Below are 21688 nucleotides of genomic sequence, written 5' to 3'. Positions count from 1 at the left end.
ACTTATATCATTAGTCATTACACTATACTACTAATGATAATAGAGAGTTCACTCTTGACTAACACTACCATTTATCTTGTATCTCTCTTACTTTATTAATTATACATTAAAATTCGTATTGAACCAAATTTTTATACTTTTGGGGACGAAATTTTTTTATACTTTTAGGGACGAAAGGAGTATAATATTTTTGTGATTGTTAGATGCTTTGAAAAGGTAGCCGGATATATTGGATATTTGGATTAATTCGTGTTTTAATCAATAGTCCGCAAATCATACAAAATGAAATAGTATAATAGTATATATATTCACTTGCGAAATAAAACTTATGAGACGGGTATTAAAATCCAATCAAAATAAAATATTTAAAAACTTACAATCTGCTAGTACATTTTTTTAAAGGGCCTCAAGCCCAAAATATAGCTTGGATCAAGGCTTAGATTGAATAGGAAGTTTATGTGTAAATGGAAGCCCAAATAATATTTAATTTACTCCTAAACCATCAATTAATTGTTTCAGGCCATCGATTATTTCGCTTTATATATGGATTATAGACTTTATTTTCTATAAGTATAGCAAAAGAAACTAAAATATTTTTCACAGATTTGTAATTTTTGCGATCCCTCATTTATATAGTTTTATACAGATATTGTCAAAATTAAATTTGCCAGTTTTTGCAATCCTTAAATACATGTTGAATTCCTTAACTTTTCACTTAAAAGTTGCAAATTTGTCTAATTCGCCAGCTATGTCTGAGTCATATTACTTAAAATACTCTATTACATTTATTTTTATGGACATAATCAAATGTGGAATTGGCTAAATTACGCAGTTGATTGTTAAATAGTACTATACGCCAATATTTAAAAAATCATAAAAATAGTAAATCAGATCTGAAGTTTGGAATTTTTATTTTTGGGATACAGTGGTATTATTAATATAAAGGAAAACTGATAATATTTTTATAGCTTGGTAGTTTTGGTATTTATGAAAATTTTCATATTAAATGATAATGTCCAGTAAAATAAGTTTTCTAATAAACATAAAATCTTAGTCCATACAAAATCCCTAAACATGAATGATTATATCGATTAAACAAATATACTGAAAACTAAATTATCTTTATATATGAACAATAAAATTACCAATTTTCTATACCGATAATATTATATTGTAATTTCAATATGTAATGCATGAATCCATATCCATGTATTACGATTCATAACTACACAGCCTTTGAAGAGTTCTTAGTAAATCAAATTCAGTCAAATAGTCAAGCAATAATTTCGTTTTCTACCAAGGTACAATTAACACCAATAAATAGCGTTGTGTAGTACTAATATATAGATACATTTTACCTTTGTCAACTTCCCAATTTACGTACATTTCAATACATTTTTAATCTCAAATCCAAAACCAATCCGTTGAAACTCAATTAGTAATTTGGTACACAAAATGGGGGTTTGTGAATCAACATTGAGCTTGTTGCTTGTTTACTTGATCGGATTTGTACTAAATTCGTCTCTTGCTCGTGGTAACGTGTTTCACGTGGGTGAACGCGATGGTTGGATGCTTTCACCGTCCGAAAGCTATAGCTATTGGGCTCAACAAAATCGATTCCAAATCAATGATGAGCTAGGTAAATACTATTTTTGTATGCTACATTAATATTTTTAAATTAATACTCCATCCGTCCAGCAATAGCAGTCCCATTTCTAAAGGGCACGAGTTTTAAGAAAGTTTTGGAGTGTATAATAAATGGTGTGTGATAGTGGAATTTGGGACCCACATTAATTGTTTTACTTCATCTTGCAAACAAGAAGCTGCCAATTTTTTTTGTTGTTTCATTGCATAACGTTGCAATGTCATTAAGTAGAATGACAATTTTAATTATAAGCTGGCAAAATATTCATGGAGATACATGAAAATATTCATGGAGATGCATGAAAAACTGAATTTAAAAAGAACCCTCAACATATAAAAATTGCCTTCCATTACAAATTGCTTAAAAATGAGTTCAAATCTGCTGAAATTACAGGGGGAAGTGAAAATTTCAAATTTCAAATCTGCTCAAAATTTCAAAGCTTCCAGATCTGGGGGAATCGGTCCAGGAGGGGCTTCGACCATCGGAGTTTTAGGAACTACAGTGGACATCGATTGGGAGGAGGAAGAGGAGGCGGCGTGAATTAAAATTTCCACGGAGGAAGAGGAGGGTGAGAGAGTGAAACCGCAACTGAGGGAGAATGAGGGTGAGAGAGTGAAACTGTTGGTTTCTCGGATTACAAAGATAACTACCGGGCGTAATACAACCCAAAAGAAAGGAAAGGAAGAACTGAACTTAAAATACAACGTATAATCGAAACTACTAAACCAGTGTGATTAGCCGAGTCGAGGAGGCCTCTTCCCGCAAGACGAGATACGCCCCGGTAGTGCTCTTCGGTTTGGCGTGTCGTCCCCAAAGGTAAAACGGCTACGTCTCTATTGATGCAGCACCGCAATCAACAGAGCTCCGGCGAACTGGATGGAGGAGAGGGCAGAGCTTCGACAGAAAAAACTATGCAGGGAGAGGGAGAGAGCTTATGATGCAGAATGCTTTTTGAATTGTGTAGTGATGCATGGAATGGCTGGCCTATTTATAGGCTCAGTCCACTGCAGGGGGTCAACAGCCATGATGGCTGTCATCATGGCAATTCGTAACCGACGTCGGTTACAGACGTGTGGCAGGAGTGTGCCATCCGTGTGTGGAGCGTGTGGATTTCTCACGTGGCAACCGTGACTGTGCCTCGCTTGACGACGTGTCAAGCCACTTGGATTGCTGACTCGGCGGTGGTCCAAAAAGAATAGTTTGGGCCAAGCACCAAGCCCAAAGACCACCCAAAGACCAATTGCCAAGATCCAAGTCCAAGTCCAAGTCCAAGTCCAAGTCCAAGTCCAAGTCCAAGATCAAGATCGAGATCGAGATCGGGATCGAGATCGGGATCGGGCTCGGGATCGGGCTCGGGCCCGGGCCCGAGGCCCGAGGCCCGCGGCCCGCGACCACGAGCACGAGCACGAGCACGAGCACGTGCACGGGCACGGGCTCGGGCTCGGGCGGGCGGGCGGCGGCGGCGCGCGCGTGTGCGCGCGTGTGGGCTCTTTCACCCATCTTGGTCCACTATAATTATTAAGTAACATAAAGTCACTTAATTTATACACATTAAAGATGTGTTAATCCTCCAATGTGGGATAATTAACACTAGTTAATTATTCCCTAAGCTCCATCTCCAAGCTTTAATTAAAAGCTAATTATGCCCAACTTTAATCCACTATTTCTCACTCACCGGAAATCGGATTTGAGAAAGTGAATATACTACATTTACCTACGTAAAATGTAGATCGACGCTATGTCATTTAATTTCACAAAATTAAATGTCTCGTCACATTTATTATTTGGTCAAAATCCATTGACCGGGCATATTTAATCCATGATTTTTTACAATCCCCCACATGAGTGGAAATAGCCGAATGCATATGCATGCAGACACAAGCTCAACCCTCGCGAGGTATATAAGCATAAGGATAGGTAGTTGTTGACTTTGAACCCTCCATAGTCGACACCATCGGATACACAGGCGGCTTAGTAGCGCGATGCTTTGAACTAATCCCCCACGGCGTGCACCGAGACAATGGTGTTAACACTTAAACACCTCAACCTCATCCGTTCTCACGTTTTGTGTCCATTGCGGTCTTGGACACCACTTTGGATTCATAAGTGCGTTTTTTATGAAGCGACCACACTTCGCACTTACGTAAGTGATTCTTAGTCAAGTACCTTGCCATACTTGGTCTCTTTGAGAATTCCATCTCTTTGAGATCCTTAAGAACCATTAAAAGTCATAGACTTAGCCTTTACCACGAGGCAAGTTCTCCAACACTCTATTGCTCTCTAGGGAATAGATATAGTTTGAGTGTTTTTCCATGAACTCTCATAGCTTAGTTGTCCCTTTGAACCAAGTTCTTGGGATCTCCAGTCATCATGGTTGGGTTACCACTATGACAATTCTTTAGTTTGTGGATTTCAAACCCATTCCCTCTAGCAACTTATTCATTTGATCACGGTTTAACCCTTTGGTTAGCGGATCCGCTAGATTATCTATTGACTTCACATAGTCAATTGTAATCACCCCTGTTGTGATCAAATGTCTCACGGTGTTATGTCGTCGACGTATATGTCGAGACTTACCGTTATAGAAACCATTGTTTGCCCTTCCAATAGCCGCTTGGCTATCGCAGTGAATCAGCACTGGTGGCACTGGCTTAGACCAACATGGAATGTCTTCAAGGAAGTTCTTAAGCCACTCGGCTTCCTCACCAGCCTTATCCAAGGCAATGAACTCCGATTCCATTGTTGATCGGGCTATACAGGTCTGTTTTGTGGATTTCCACGATACAGCACCACCCCCAATAGTAAAGACATATCCACTTGTTGAAAGTGAGTCTCTATTATCGGATATCCAATTGGCATCACAGTACCCTTCAAGCACCGGGGGGTATCTCGAGAAGTGTAGCCCAAGATTTTGAGTGTGTTTTAAATATCTCAAAACCCTCACAAGAGCTCTCCAATGCTCTTTGCTTGGATTGCTCGTGTAACGACTTAACTTGTTCACGGCACAAGCAATGTCAGGTCGAGTGCAATTAGTCAAGTACATAATGCACCCGATGACCCGTGCATACTCTTCTTGTGCAACGGGCTCGCCTTTGTTTTTGCTCAAGTGAACGTCGAGTTCAATTGGAGTCTTAACCGGCGCGCCATCATAGGCTTTGAATTTATTCAATATCTTCTCAACATAATGTGATTGTGTTAAGATGATTCCATCATTCGTTCTTAAAATCTTCATTCCAAGAATTACATCGGCTAGACCCATGTCTTTCATGTCAAAGTTTCTCTTTAACATGGCCTTTGTATCGTTAATTACTTGAGTGTTGCTACCCAAGATTAACATATCATCAACGTAGAGACACACTATAACATGACCGTTATTAGTGCTCTTGATGTAGACACATTTGTCGCACTCGTTGATTTTAAACCCATTTGATAACATCACATTATCAAACTTCAAGTGCCATTGCAATGGCGCTTGTTTCAATCCATATAGGGATTTCACGAGCTTGCATACCTTTTCTCTTGTCCAGGTACTACAAACCCTTCGGGTTGTTCCATGTAGATTTCGTCTTCTAGTTCACCATTCAGAAACGCGGTCTTTACATCCATTTGATGAATCTCGAGATTGTGCAATGCAGCAATAGCGAGAAGCACCCGGATAGATGTAATCCTTGTTACAGGTGAATAGGTATCGAAGAAGTCATGTCCTTCTTTTTGTTTAAAACCCTTTACTACTAATCGGGCTTTATACTTATCAACTGTTCCATCGGCCTTAAACTTTCTTTTAAGAACCCATTTGCATCCTAAAGGTTTAGCACCTTCGGGCAAATCAACCAACACCCATGTGTGGTTTAGCAAAATTGAATCAATTTCGCTTTGAACAGCTTCTCTCCAATGCAGCCCGTCTGGGCCAGCAAAGGCTACTTTTATCGATGTTGGTTCTTCATCCAACATGAAAGCAATGTAGTCAGGACCAAAAGTTTTTGGTGTTCTGACTCTATTACCACGTCTTAGTACTGTATCTTTTGGATCGGGCCTTGCACGCTTGCGCGATTCAGGTTCCGCATCTGTTGATTTAGAACTAGTGGCTTCTTCTTCCACTTGTTTAGAACTAGTGGCTTCTTCAATTCTTGTCTCAGAATTGGTTGATACTTTTTCCTTATCTTTGCAAGGAAAGGTATTTTCGAGAAATACAGCATTCCTCGACTCAATTGTTGTTCCTACTGTGATAGTCGATATTTCAGACTTGTGAACAACAAATCGATATGCACTACTGTTAAGTGCATATCCAATGAAGATGCAATCAACCGTCTTAGGTCCGATTGTAACTTCTTTGGGCGGAGGAACCATCACCTTTGCCAAACACCCCCACACTTTGAGGTATTTGTAGGATGGCTTCCTTCCCTTCCACAACTCATAAGGAGTAACATCTTTTCCTTTGAGAGGGATTTTATTCAAGATATAGTTTGCTGTCAAAACAGCTTCCCCCCACATGTTATGTGGTAATCCTGAACTGAGTAGCAGTGCATTCATCATCTCTTTTAGAGTTCGATTCTTGCGTTCTGCAACACCATTGGATTGTGGTGAATATGGAGCAGTTGTTTGATGAATTATACCACTTGCGTTGCATAACTCCTCAAACGGGGCTACATATTCGCCTCCTCTATCGCTTCGAATCATTTTGATTTTACAACCAAGTTGATTCTCAACTTCGTTCTTATAATTTTTGAACGCCTCTATTGCTTCATCTTTGCTTCTTAAAAGATAAATGTAGCAATATCTTGTGCAATCATCTATGAAAGTGATAAAGTACTTTTTACCACCTCTAGTTTGCAACATCTTTAAATCACATACATCCGTGTGAATTAATTCAAGGGGTTTTGTGCTTCGTTCAACCGAGTGAAACGGCAACTTAGTCATTTTTGCTTCAAGACAAATTTCACATTTATCTTGGATATCCAATTCATTAGCCTTTAGTAAATCTAAATTTACTAATCTTTTAATGGCTTTTGAATTTACATGTCCCAATCTACAATGCCACAAATTTGAAGACTCAATCAAATAAGAGGAAGTAGATGCTTTATTCTTATTGGCCAATGGCTTCGCAACACTTCGAGTTGCTACACTAAGCTTGAAAAGCCCATCGGTTACATAACCTTTTCCGATGGATTTTCCAAACTTATACAAGACAAACCTATCGGACTCAAATACAAGTTTAAACCCTTTATTAACTAGTATTGATCCTGACACTAGGTTCTTGCGGATGTCCGGGACATGCAGCACATCCTTCAAAGTGATAGTTAGGCCAGACGTCATCATGAGAATCACGTTGCCAACGCCGAGGACTTCTGACGATGCTTGATTCCCCATGTTGATCTTCCTCCCTTCAACAGCAGTGTAGGAGGCAAACTTGCTCCTGTCGGAGCAAACATGAGCAGTAGCGCCGGTGTCGATGTACCAGCCTCCCTTGTTATCAACAAGGTTAACCTCTTCAGTGACCACTGCAATGAGGTCGTTCTCATCCCAGTCCTTGAACTCCTTCTCAACGACGTGGGCTGCCGGCTTCTTCTTCTTGCTGCGGCAGTCTTTGGCAAAGTGGCCCGGTTTGCCACATTTGTAGCAGTCGCCTTCAAACTTCTTTGAAGGCTGCTTTCCCTTCCCTTTGTCGTTTGGACGGTTTGGGCGAGGGCGTTTGTTGGAGGGACCGCCCCGCTCCAACAGGTTGGCTTTGGCTTCATTTGGGGTGAAGCCCTTAGCCTTTTGATCACTTTTGCGCACGTCGGCCTCAATGCGCAACTTCACGATCAAGTCTTCAAGGGTCATCTGCTTTCGCTTGTGCTTGAGATAACTCTTGAAGTCCTTCCAACTTGGAGGGAGCTTGTCAATGATCGTGCACCTTAGGAACTTATCGGGCAAGGTCATCCCTTCAGCCACTAAGGAGTGGATGATCATTTGGAGCTCTTGGACTTGCTCCATGATGGGTCGAGAGTCGACCATCTTGTAGTCCATAAACTTGGATGCTACAACCTGTTCAGTCCCTGCAGCATTGTCTATGCTATATTTCTTCTCTAGGCTTTCCCACATTTGTTTAGATGTGGTTACATTGGAGTATACATTATAGAGGCTATCATCTAATGCACTTAAAATAAAGTTTTTACATAGATAATCCCCTTTTCTCCAAGCTTCATAGTCCGCCATGACTTCGAGCCTAGTCTCTTGGTCGCTTGGCGCGGGCGGCTCGTTCTCCGTGAGGAAGTTGGCGACGCCCAATGTTGTCAAGTAGAACAACATCTTCTGGTACCACCGCTTGAAGTCAGATCCTCCAAACTTTGGTGGCTTCTCGGCAGGTGGCATCATTCTTGGTGCCAAAGGTGCCGCAGTTGGTCCTTGGAAGGAACCAATTCCGTTGCCCCCGAAGGAGCCAACAACTTGGTTGGGCATAGAGCCCCCACCATTCATGTTGGGCATAGAGCCCGCCATGGTCGTACCAGCCCCGAAGGGACTAGCACCCGCATGAGACCCGAAGGCCCCAGCATTCGTGTTGATCCCGAAAGATCCAACACTAGTATTGAGCCCGAAGGCACCAACACTCGATCCATTAAAGGATCCGAAGGAACCACTAAAAGTGGAACCAACCGAACCACCAAAGGTGGAACCAGTGGACGCCCCGAAGGGGTTGTCCCAAACCCAAGGGACGGTGGATGAAGCGGCTGGGAAGCCAGAAGTTGGCATCATCGAGGGAATCGATGAAGTGTTGACCGGTCCAGTGGTCGCCATGGTGGAGGGAATGGCGGCGGCGGTGGTGGCAGCGGCGGTGTTGGAGTCGGTAGACATCTCCAGCAAAGGTGTTTAATATTTCGAAAGTTTTAGTTCAGTTTAGAAGTCCAAATTCCTTCAAAGGCAAGTTATCTCGTCTTGCGATTGTTGGTTTCTCGGATTACAAAGATAACTACCGGGCGTAATACAACCCAAAAGAAAGGAAAGGAAGAACTGAACTTAAAAATACAACGTATAATCGAAACTACTAAACCAGTGTGATTAGCCGAGTCGAGGAGGCCTCTTCCCGCAAGACGAGATACGCCCCGGTAGTGCTCTTCGGTTTGGCGTGTCGTCCCCAAAGGTAAAACGGCTACGTCTCTATTGATGCAGCACCGCAATCAACAGAGCTCCGGCGAACTGGATGGAGGAGAGGGCAGAGCTTCGACAGAAAAAACTATGCAGGGAGAGGGCGAGAGCTTATGATGCAGAATGTTTTTTGAATTGTGTAGTGATGCATGGAATGGCTGGCCTATTTATAGGCTCAGTCCACTGCAGGGGGTCAACAGCCATGATGGCTGTCATCATGGCAATTCGTAACCGACGTCGGTTACAGACGTGTGGCAGGAGTGTGCCATCCGTGTGTGGAGCGTGTGGATTTCTCACGTGGCAACCGTGACTGTGCCTCGCTTGACGACGTGTCAAGCCACTTGGATTGCTGACTCGGCGGTGGTCCAAAAAGAATAGTTTGGGCCAAGCACCAAGCCCAAAGACCACCCAAAGACCAATTGCCAAGATCCAAGTCCAAGTCCAAGTCCAAGTCCAAGTCCAAGTCCAAGTCCAAGATCAAGATCGAGATCGAGATCGGGATCGAGATCGGGATCGGGCTCGGGATCGGGCTCGGGCCCGGGCCCGAGGCCCGAGGCCCGAGGCCCGCGGCCCGCGCCCGCGACCACGAGCACGAGCACGAGCACGAGCACGTGCACGGGCACGGGCACGGGCTCGGGCTCGGGCGGGCGGGCGGCGGCGGCGCGCGCGTGTGCGCGCGTGTGGGCTCTTTCACCCATCTTGGTCCACTATAATTATTAAGTAACATAAAGTCACTTAATTTATACACATTAAAGATGTGTTAATCCTCCAATGTGGGATAATTAACACTAGTTAATTATTCCCTAAGCTCCATCTCCAAGCTTTAATTAAAAGCTAATTATGCCCAACTTTAATCCACTATTTCTCACTCACCGGAAATCGGATTTGAGAAAGTGAATATACTACATTTACCTACGTAAAATGTAGATCGACGCTATGTCATTTAATTTCACAAAATTAAATGTCTCGTCACATTTATTATTTGGTCAAAATCCATTGACCGGGCATATTTAATCCATGATTTTTTACAGAAACCGCAACTGAGGGAGAATGAGGGTGAGAGACTGAGGGAGAATGAGGGTGAGAGGGTGAGAGTGAGACCGAGAGAGTGAAATAAAATTGGGGTGCTGATGGGGTACGAACTAAACCCTAATGGCAAGCCCAATAACAGTGACGGCCCATCAGCCCAGAGCCCAAGAAAGAGTATCTGTTCGGCACCAAAGAGTTCGGCACGACCCAAGAGTTCGGACTCAGCCTACAGCTCGGTAAAAGCAGACCAGTCAAGCTCTCCTCTCAGATCGGCAAGAGCTGATCGGTAAAGTCCAGCAGTTCGGTCTCAGCATTCGACCGAACTAGGAGTTAGTGGACTCATGAAAGGCCTCCACGACCTCCGCTATACCCACGATCTATTTAGTGGTACGAAGCAGTTATTGAGCAGTTATTGCTCACCCACGATCTTGTTAGTGGGGCTGCAAACCACGACCTTAGTTCAATGTATAAATAGAACTTAGATCAGATAGAAAAGGGTTAAGCTCTCTAGAGATAAAATCATATAGCAAGGCTGCGTTGTAAGCTGTAATCCCAGATCAAGCAATACAATCTTGCCCTCCCTTCTTCCCGTGGACGTAGATTTACTTCAGTAAATCGAACCACGTAAATTCACCGTGTCGTAATTTATTTTTACGAGCATTTATCAAGCAATACAATCTTGCCCTCCCTTCTTCCCGTGGACGTAGATTTACTTCAGTAAATCGAACCACGTAAATTCACCGTGTCGTAATTTATTTTTACGAGCATTTATCATCATCAGAAATTCGCGGAATCATCACTGGCGCCGTCTGTGGGAACCAAAGAACAAAATTTGTGATAAAGCGAATTTTTGATCCATTTTTTCCACCCAAAAAATGCATACCAGATCGCAGAATACCCGTATTCCAGCCCGTGAGAACCAGGAGGAAGCCAATCCATCCCATAGGTCGGGAAAACAGCCTAGGGATAAATCCACCACCAGTTCTCATGGAGAAGGAACAAGCCGCTCCAAAAATCGTCCCACTGAGTCTTCCCAGCAGCCCGATTTGAATGAGGCTGTCAAGCAGTTTTTGGCTGAAAAGCAGGAGGAATTCTTAACCTTCCTGCGAAAAAGCCAAAAGCAGCCGGAGACGAAAACGACGGATTCTCCTTCTCCCTCCGCACAAGAAAGTCACTACCGCAGTAGTGTCGCATCTCCCAGGAGAAAGAATCCCCGTCCCCCACATATTCCAGCTCCTCCTCGGTACCGGAATCACAGGAGAACTCAATCTCCTCCATACCGACGAGATATCGGATTCGCCGTGTACGGAGCACTGAAGACTCCGTTCTCGGACGACATCACCCGAACTCCCCTACCACAGAACTACCGAACTCCGACGATGACTTACGACGGGCTCGTGGATCCTCACGACTTCTTGGGGCGCTATCAATATAACATGGCGAACCAGGGTCTCAACGAGGTCCACATGTGCAAGCTGTTTCCCGAGCTGCTCATCGGGAACGCAAGAAGGTGGTTCGATAGCCTCCCCCAGGGCAGCATCAGATCTTACCGAGATCTAATGGATGCCTTCCACAGGAGGTTCTTTCAGAAAGCGGAAGCCCGAATCACTTCGGCTCAGCTGCTTTCCATTCGTCAAGGTCGCGACGAAAAAATCAGCGACTTTATGACAAGATTCCACAAGGATTGCCTGCAAGTAGACGATCTCAACGATCTGCTTGTCATCTCGGCATTCCAAAATGGAATCTTGCCCGGAGCTCTCTACAGGAAGCTCGTTGAGTGCGGTCCGCAGACAGCTCAGGAAATGTGGGACATTGCGGACCAGTACTCCCGGGCCGATGAGGCAGACCGTCGCAAACGGTCGTTAGACAGCTCATCGTCCCGAGGAGACAGAAGGAAGCCCGATCATAGCGATCAGGGGCATCCTCGCCGGACTCCATTTGAAAGAATTCAAAGGGCTCCGGTGCAAGACAGATTGGGACCTCGTCTCAATCCCGAGAAGCCGCCCGCTCAGTTCGTACCGCTGAACAAGCCGAGAGCGGAAATTTTCGAACTGCACTCTGACCTGTTCGAAAAGCCAAAGCGGATGACAAAATCAGCCGCGCGCCGACCACAGGATAACTACTGCTCCTACCATCAAGACCACGGTCACGATACTGAGGAGTGCAGAAACTTGGCTGCAGGTATCGATGTTCTTGTGAAGGCAGGGACATTGAAAAAATACCGAAGTAAGCAGCCAAAGAAGACATTTTTCTTACTTTTTGAAGATGAAGAAAGTCGGAAGAAGCTCTTGAAAGCGGAAGAAAATTTCTCGAAAAAGAGAGAGTATAGAAGACGCAACAGCAAAAGTGCTTCAATGATGAAGAAAGGAGCATATTTATCAGATTCGGGAAAGATTTCGAGATCGTTGCGCCGTTTCGAATCCCACCTTTTCAGGATTCAACGGCCGGATTTTACTGTCGCATTTAATGCAGGCACGCGCAAGGCACGTCCCCTGACGTCAGCCTCCCCCTTACCATTATCCAGAATGCCGAAGTGACTCACCTCGCCGAAGTGATTCACTTCGCTTTTCGGGGGGGGTAGTGATGGGGTACGAACTAAACCCTAATGGCAAGCCCAATAACAGTGACGGCCCATCAGCCCAGAGCCCAAGAAAGAGTATCTGTTCGGCACCAAAGAGTTCGGCACGACCCAAGAGTTCGGACTCAGCCTACAGCTCGGTAAAAGCAGACCAGTCAAGCTCTCCTCTCAGATCGGCAAGAGCTGATCGGTAAAGTCCAGCAGTTCGGTCTCAGCATTCGACCGAACTAGGAGTTAGTGGACTCATGAAAGGCCTCCACGACCTCCGCTATACCCACGATCTATTTAGTGGTACGAAGCAGTTATTGAGCAGTTATTGCTCACCCACGATCTTGTTAGTGGGGCTGCAAACCACGACCTTAGTTCAATGTATAAATAGAACTTAGATCAGATAGAAAAGGGTTAAGCTCTCTAGAGATAAAATCATATAGCAAGGCTGTGTTGTAAGCTGTAATCCCAGATCAAGCAATACAATCTTGCCCTCCCTTCTTCCCGTGGACGTAGATTTACTTCAGTAAATCGAACCACGTAAATTCACCGTGTCGTAATTTATTTTTACGAGCATTTATCATCATCAGAAATTCGCGGAATCATCAGGTGCGATGGAGTTTTAACGGCAATTGAGTAAATTAGTGAGAAGGAGGAGGGTAATTCAATTGTCCAAATATAGTAAGTAGAACCGGGACTCCTATTCCCGGACATCCCAAAACGGAAAAATGGGACTGCTATTGCTGGACGGAGGGAGTAGTAAGAAAATAGGCTCAATGGAGTCCTTACCAACATTTTGTTCTGCATGGTGATCTCTCATCTTTGTAAATGAAAGAGAAATATCATTCAACTACTATAATATTCATGTTGATCAATAAAATTCTTTTTTAATGTATGTGTGGGTGTTTTTTTGCAGTTTTTAAGTACCCTAAGGGAAATGATTTTGTTCTAATTGTGGGGGGAGATGACTACAACAAATGCAACAAAAGAAACCCTATCCAAACCCTAAATGATGGCAACTCAATATTCAAGTTCGATCGACCCAGTCTCTTCTTCTTCATCAGTGGCCACGATCAAAGATGTGAAAAGGGTCAAAGAATAATCATCCGTGTTCTCGCCAGTCGTAGCCACCACCACCAGCCGCCACCCTCCTGCCTTCCCCATCCCATGCAGAGAAAACCTCTTACGCGCCACCATCTCTTTCCCCATCACCCGCCACTAATAAACCCGCTCTACCCCTCCCCCACCCGCCCTCACCTTCCCTGGTAGCCAAAACCCTAATCCACGCGCCTTCGTCTCACTCCCCTTCAACCCCAACCCCAACCCCAACCCATTCACCTTGGTCTCACTCCCCTTCATCCCCAACCCCATCCCATTCACCTTCGTCTCACTACCCATCTCCCACCCAGACGTCGAGACGTCGTTGTCTCACTCTCCCTCGCCTTCTCCCTCATCCCCAACCGCAACACACACGCCATTTTCTCACTCTCCTTCACCATCTCCCCCAACCCCCACCCACGCGCCTTCGTCTCACTCTCATTCACCTTCTCCCTCATCCCCTAACCCAACCCACGCACCCTCATCTCACTCTCCTTCACCATCTCCTTCATCCCCAACCCCAACCCACGCGCCTTCGTCTCACTCTCCTTCAACCCCAACCCCAACACACGCACCATTGTCTCACTCTCCTTCACCATCTCCCCCAAAACCAACCCACGCGCCTTCGCCTCACTCCCCAACCCCGGAAAATAATAAACCCACACCACCGCCCTCGCCTCCCCTGCCACCGTCACGTTCTCCAACATCACCGCCTCATCCTGCCCCCATTTCTCCCCAATCACCACCACCAGAAGCTGAATCACCAGAGGATCATATCGTGTCAGTGTTCCTGCCGCCCCACCTCGCACCGGCACCGGCTTCTGGAGTTTCATATAATTTGGCAGTGGGATTGAGTGTTGTGGCTGTCATAATTTCTGCATGGATCGTTGTTTAGTCATATAATTTCTAGTTAGCCATTCGTTTATTTATTTAATTAGTCAAAGTCGATAGTCTTTACTCTTTATTATTTCTCTAAACATAACTTAATGGTACTGCGGCATAACGCTATTAGGTAAGATTAAAACTGATTACCAACCTATTCTATTTAATTAAAATAATTTTAAAAAGGGACGAATATTTGTTTTATGTTAAAAATATTATTTTTGTTGGCTGCACATGTTTTAATTAATTATTGTGAGATGTTACGACATCAAATCTGTTACTCTTTTTCATTCTCTCTAAATCAAGAGCATTAGCGTGCCCTGTACTTCGGCATATTATTATGATTAACTAATTCGACTATTTATATTAATATTGTCAATATCTTCATATCGATAATTTAAAATTCAATCGAATCTGTAATTTAATTCATCATGATTTCCAATGTACCTTACTCTCTAATTAGTAATTAGTTTCTTTTTAAATATTTTAAAGTTTGTAGTTTTGATTTTGATTATATATATATATATAGAGAGAGAGAGAGAGAAATGTTGTTTAATGCATGTATTTTATTTTATGCATTTATTTTTTATTCCAAGACATCAAAATATAGTAGTATATTAGTTTTTAACATCATTAACTTAAAAGAATACTAAACGGTAAACACATCAAAGTTGAGATACAGATTCAAATGCTAAACCAACAACCACCCACTTGATATCTGCATTCCATCTTTTTACGTCTCATTGATTTACCACTTTCAGTTTTCCTATTGTTTGTGTCAACTCATTTTAATTCTATGTTTTGGTTTAATTTTCAAAAAATTATTTCATTTAATTAATTATACTCAATTAGAGAAATAGTTAGGGTTTCTAAGGGCAAACTGCAAGAAAATTTGAAAATTAATCAGAAAAATCACAAAGTTGTAATTTGTTCTTAATTACTTCATGGCGAAACTTTTTAGCGTAATTGTATTTGATTTAACGATGGAAAAATTAAATGTTGTTGTATCACAAGATATCAAGAAAAATGATATTGCATGATTGAAAAATACAAACAATATATCAAGATCGAACCTTTTTACTACTTCTATAGTACTAATTAATAGATAAAGTTCATAATTTAACAAATCTTTATAAATTTTCAATTTCCCTTTTATTATTGAATCCTACTACTCATACAATCAATAATTTTATTCATTTATCACACATAAACAAAGTAAACACTACACAAATAGATCCACAATTACTCACACAACATTATAAAAAGAACTACTCCACTTCCAATTTTCACACAAAATAAGTCACACTACACTAAAACTATGTACACAGAGGAAGTTTCCAGATGGTTCTCAGCCACCACCGCCGCAAAACTCAACTCGGCGGCGGCGAAGTTGCAGAAACACTAACACCATCATGAATCTCCCTCCCCCCACATTCCCCCTCGAAGCACTCCACCGGCTTCTCCGCCTCACACTCCTTCTCGCTCCGCTGCCGCGGCTTCTCCGGCAAGCAATTCCTCCGATCATCGTAAGCAACCCCCCTCGCCGTCAAATTCCCACAAATCCCCTCTTCCTCACATAAAAAGTTGTAAGAGAAGGTGAAATTCGCCAAATTCGGCAGCGCGCATATCCCCTCCGGCACCGTCCCGCTCAGCCGGTTGTGCCCCAGGTTGAGCTGCTCCAGGTGGGCCAGCCCCGCCAGGCTGTACGGAATCGGCCCTACGATGTCGTTTTGGCTGATATCAAGAACGCGGAGCTTGTACAGAAACCCTAGCTCCACCGGGAGGCACCCGGAGATGCTGCTGTTGATGAGAAGAAGCTCCTCTAGCGTGTCCGCGAATTTGGCGATCGTCGGGGGGAGGCAGCCGGAGAAGCGGTTGTTGGCGAAGACAACAACCGAGGCGGAGGAGGAGCCGAGGGAGGCCGGGATCACGGAGGTCAGCCAGTTGTTGTTGATGAATATCGCATCGAGTTTGTTGTTGTTGAAGAGTTCGGGGGGCACGGGGCCCTCGAATTCGTTATACCGGAGGTCTAAAAAGTGGAGGGAGGGGAGGGCGAGGACGACGGCGGGGAAGGGGCCGACGAAGCGGTTGTTGCTGAGGTCGAGCTCGAAGAGGAGGGAGAGGTTGGCGAGGGAGGAGGGGAGGATGCCGCAGAAGCGGTTGCTGTTGAGGTGGAGGAGGGCGAGGTCGGAGAGGAGGCCCAGGGATTCGGGTAGGAATCCGGCGAGGTCGCCGTGGTTGAGGTCGATGCCGGCGACGGTGGCGGTGATGGAGGTGTCGTTGGGGTGGGGGGCGCAGTAGACACCGCGGTAGGCACAGACGTCTGGCCCGCGCCAGTTGGAGGTCAGCTGGCGCGGGTCTGAGTAGATGACGCGCTTCCAGGACTGGAGAGCGTCATAGGCCTGGCGGAGCCGGACGGCCGTCGCGTTTTTCGGGGCGTGGTGGGGGTGGCGCCCGGCGGCCGGAGAGTGGTGGTTCTTGGCTAAGGTGGTGGAGAGGAGTAGAAGGAGGAGGAATAGTGTGGCATGGGAGAGGGGGTTTGAGGGCATTTTGATTGGTTAGGGTGATTAGATTTAGATGATGAAGGTTTATTTCTTTATTGGAGATGTCTTAGGTTTGGTATAAGAATATATATAGATTTGAGGTGGATATGATTTCTCAATATTCATTGTTACAACTACCAATTACAGCGACCTTATACCATCACTAAATGGCAGCCAACATGATTGTGTTTTTACCATTTTCATGTCTTGATAAGATGAACTTAGATCTTCGTTTTCAAAGTAGTATTTTGTCTTTTATTATATTGATGATATCATGATAGTATCATTTGTGGTTTTGAACTAAGAATCCTGGGTGGGGCAGGTGGTGTGCATGAGTATAATGATGTGCTAAGGTGAGGTGAGGGTCGACCAACTTAACTGCCAGTCCATAAGAGTCAGAGAAATATATTAAATACGGTTTTTAGAGTTCTTGTCGAGTACGCAATGGGGCATCTTTGCCCCAACTCTTCATAATTAAGGTTTACTTTTCGTTCTTCGTCTGTATTGTCAAACTTTCTCGTCATTAATATGATTGCTTGTGGTCATTGTGATCTCTTGAGAGAATCGACGACTGCAGCTTTAATTTGATGCAGTACTGCTAATATATCTTGGTATATAAGGACATCGTAAAAACTTCTTTCGAGCAATGGGCCAAACCGGGTCATTTTTCAAGAACAATAGCTAAAGGACCTGATACTACCACTTCAGCCGCTGCATCATTTCTATCTCACAGTATCATCGACGACCTTCTTTTACCATATTTGATTCTAACAAGTTATGTTTTCTGAATCCACAACCACACGACTCATGTTGGGAAGTCTAAATAGTTAAAGAGCACTAAAATTGATCAAGACAATCCTAGTTTGTGCAATAGTTTTATTAAATACTTCAAGATATTAGCTATATTATGATAGTACTATACATGAGATGATTAATTGAGTATGTTGTGGATTTAAGAAGAGGATAATTTGAAAGAAAATGACATGTCTCCCTTTGTGTAGTTTTCTGATGGTGGAAATTAAGAAGACAGGTGAGTCCCAATAAGAATTTCAGTATTTCTTAAATTTTAAGGTATTAGAAAATAACCTCAGGGAATTTATAGTGGAAGGGTAAAAACAATTTAGTCTTTGCTATTTGATTGGATTGACTTGGACATGACATAATATCATAGTAGGATACAAAATTGTGTTTTAGTGATTATATATTGATTTCTTTGTTTTCTATGTTAACTTTTTCATATTAATAGTCATAAATTTGGTAAATCAATTTGACTTTCTATCTGATAGATATCAAAATGTGTAATTTGATTTCTCTCTTTTCTTTTGATTTCCAAACTTAGCACTTACAAATGCTTCACTCTTGAATTTGTTCATGCACCATTTCAATTTCACTTTCAAAACATGTCTGATACAAATGAAAATCGGTTGAACCAAAAACATAAGGCTATGTAATGGCATAAAAAACATACTCACATAGTCGGAATAATTGAAAGGAACAAACTCGAACTTTAAAAGATACACACACCAACTAAAGACTCCTACTTGAATTATGACTAACAAACTAAAAACCATAGCCGATAACTAAGGATAATTCTTTTGCACTCTATCGAAGCGCTTCCGATCTCTATCTTCCCACGCCGCCAATAACACCCTAATCGACCGACACCGCCACATTTATAGGAGCTGGTGTCCTCAGAGTGAGCCCCAACTGCCGGAACACAAGGCAAGTTGCTCTAAGTTCACATTGCTCTAAAGTCTAAACAAACAGCACCACAGAAATAACCAACATACCTAACTACCAATATATTAGGTTGTTGGTAGCATCATGTTTCACAAGAAAATCCAACACACATCAAAGAAATTGTCCAATTGGTCCAAACACTCCAATATTTCAAAGACATTTCACTAATAATTTCATCAAGAATGTAAATATCCTACCAAGAGTAAGGGATAAAAGAAGCATAGAGAACAAAAGAACCACAAGACCAATTTCCAATGCCATTTCATGAATACAATATTTCAGACAACAAATCTGACCAGTTTGCTTCCCATCCATTATCATCAAATAAGTAACAAAACCACTCAAATCATCAGATAAGTAAGAACAGAACACTCAAAACCAATATCCCCAAAACCAAACAAAGCCAATTTCAAGAAACCACATCATAAAAACACAGTCTTTAACCCAAACATGAATCTGTTTTTTAAATTTTACAAAATACAAAGTCAAGTTTACACCATTTCTCTATCACTCTATGCTTCATCTTCTTCTTCATCATCATCATCAACATCAAATCCCCAAATTACACTAAACAGTTATGCTAATCCCAAACAACAAACACAAAATCCATAGATTTTAAAAAAAGGTTAAAAAACAGTCACCAATTCATTCTTGATCATCTCCATCTCCACCACCATCTCTACCTTGGCCTCCCGCCGCCGCCGCCCCCGTATCCCCCCATATTCCCCAAACCCCCTCCACCGCCGCCGCCGCCGCCGTACATCTGCCCTCCGGGGTGATACCCCATCACATTACCCCCATAAATCCCCCCACCAGAGCCCACCGCCCCTCCACCACCACCAGCGCCGCCACCGCCGCCCTCCTTGACTCCGGCGACGGAGCTTTTCTCCCCCTCCATCTCCCTATACTTGGCCAAGTAGACCTTCAGTGGCTCCACATACTCCTCGAATCCGAGCGTGGTCATGGCCCAGAGAAGGTCGTCGCCGTTGATCGTCTTCCGCTTCTCCCTCTGGCACTTGTCGGAGGCCTCGCCGGTGACAAAGCTGATGAACTCGGAGACGCACTCCTGCACCGTCTCCTTCGCGTCCTTGGATATCTTGGCGTTCGCCGGCAGCGCCTTCTTCATGATCCTGCTCACGTTCGCGATCGGCAGGAACCGGTCCTGCTCCCGGCTGCTCGCGTTGCTGTTGCTGTGCCCGCCCGAATCGTTGTCCGAATCCGCCATTTTTCCCGATCAATCGACAACTGAAGCTCCGAATTGGAGTTTTCCGAAGCGGGAATTTGATGTTTAGTGAAAAAGATCGGATTTTTAGGGCGGAATTTTGATGTTGGAAGAGGGGTTTTTGGCGGAAAGGTGTATCGAAAGGGGTGGATTTGAAATTTTTTGTTTTATGGTTTGGGATTGTTGTGGGTTTTGGGGGGCTGTGCGAGCGGCGGCGGAGTGGTGATTGGAGGAGCTGGAGAAGAGGAGAAAGAGAGAGGAAGGAAAGAGGGGTGTGATATTTTGCAGTGACGCGACACGTGGCGGTGTTTGTGGCCGCTTGTATCCAGATAAGTGGGCGGCACGTGCCGAGATGGGAGCCGTCGATAGGGAGGGGATCGGACGGCTGGGAGAGGGGAAACGTGATGGTTGGTTTGATTGGCCGATTTTGGTCATGAAATTCTTCAATGCAGAGCGGTAGTAGTAACTCTTTTTCTTTTTAATTTTGATTAATGAAATATTTATAAATTATTAATCTTATTTAATCCTCAAATCACTTTATATTACTCCCTCCGTCCCATGCTACTCGCACTTTTCATTTTAGGCCGTAAATTTGGGATTGATTTTTTTTGTAATTAAAAAAGAATTTGAGGTGTAATGAGACATCACTTAATAAAAGAGCTCTTAACTTAAACTAACATATTAATTAAATGCATTAATTCTAACTTAAATTATAAATAGTGTAAGGACTTTGTGACGAGCCGAAAAGTAAACGTGCGAGTAGCACGGGACGGAGGGAGTATTATCCATTTTTTGCTTAATTGAGAGAGATATAACAATACCGCATGTTCAACAACATCTAGTTTCGGTGCTTCCCAAAAATATTAGAACCACAATTAGCCCAACGGAAAAGTCCATTTCATTTCCAAATCATTAATTTTTTAAAATAGTTTTAGCTAGTACTAATAGTTTTTTCATAAAGTTGGTGGTTAATCACTAATAACAATTTCAAAAATTCTAAACCGGATCCATAGGAACGACACGCCAGTTCCATTTCAATCCATGAGAGGAGATTTCGGTTCTTAAACTAAAACCATTCGTCTGATATCAATTTTAGTTGACGGTCCGATTTGAATCAAATCTAAAATACACAATAGTCCATAATAGGTACTCGCCTGTCCAATCTTAGATAATCATTTTCTAATATTTTTTGTAATGAAGTCATTTTTCTTTATAACAAAAACTATATATTTAATTTTACCACTACTTCACTCTCTTTCAATTGCCTATTTTTATTATTGTTTTCTATTTTATTTTCTTTCTATTTACCTATTTTATTATTCTCTAATTTAGTTTTTCTTCGACTTACTTTCTAACTAATTATTCCTTAATCTATATATATAAAATCAATGTTCCAATTATTATGGAACAAAGAAAGCATAACCTTCATTATAAAAAAATGTACTACACCTACTATATTTTTAGGCGAATTAAATATTTATTCACAATAACGAACGAATTAATTTCAATTTTGTATCGAAATTATAACAAATCATATTATAGCCGATGACTCATTTCTTTATATCATTGCTGGCGGTGGTTATTGAGATTCTTATTCCTCTGTAAAAATTGGAAAGTGTTAAAATTTTATACCCCACTAATAACGTGTCACGGCATAAAGGAAAGTGGAAAGTCGTTGGTGATTATGATTCGGCTTCTTTTGGAGATTTTGTAGGATATAATTCGAAGCTACGACTATAACAAAATTTGATAGATCAATAATTTAAATTAACAACAGATTTAGTTTCACAGTTAACATGTGTCAACATTTGAATTCAAGTATAACCAAAATGTATAGACAA

At 42.8% G+C, this 21688-nt stretch overlaps 2 protein-coding genes across 2 annotated transcripts; both read right to left on the bottom strand.

The window, feature by feature from the left end:
* Window positions 1-15471: 15471 nt before the first annotated feature.
* On the bottom strand, window positions 15472-16928 carry LOC121743653 (leucine-rich repeat extensin-like protein 4). The gene has a single exon (XM_042136981.1). The coding sequence runs from the start codon at window positions 16889-16891 to the stop codon at window positions 15713-15715; it is 1179 nt and encodes a 392-aa protein (XP_041992915.1). The 5' UTR covers window positions 16892-16928; the 3' UTR covers window positions 15472-15712.
* A 2209-nt stretch (window positions 16929-19137) lies between these two features.
* On the bottom strand, window positions 19138-20148 carry LOC121746125 (nuclear transcription factor Y subunit B-3-like). Its single transcript, XM_042140040.1, has 2 exons — window positions 19309-20148; window positions 19138-19192 (listed from the first exon to the last, which is right to left on the bottom strand). Exons 1-2 carry the CDS (start codon window positions 19848-19850, stop codon window positions 19138-19140), a joined length of 597 nt encoding a protein of 198 aa, XP_041995974.1. The 5' UTR covers window positions 19851-20148.
* Window positions 20149-21688: the final 1540 nt, after the last annotated feature.

This window comes from Salvia splendens, chromosome 8 (genome assembly GCF_004379255.2).
Source record: "Salvia splendens isolate huo1 chromosome 8, SspV2, whole genome shotgun sequence".
Classification (NCBI taxonomy): domain Eukaryota; kingdom Viridiplantae; phylum Streptophyta; class Magnoliopsida; order Lamiales; family Lamiaceae; genus Salvia; species Salvia splendens.
Note: the sequence above shows the minus strand (reverse complement) of the source record. Positions and strands in the feature narration are given on the sequence as shown.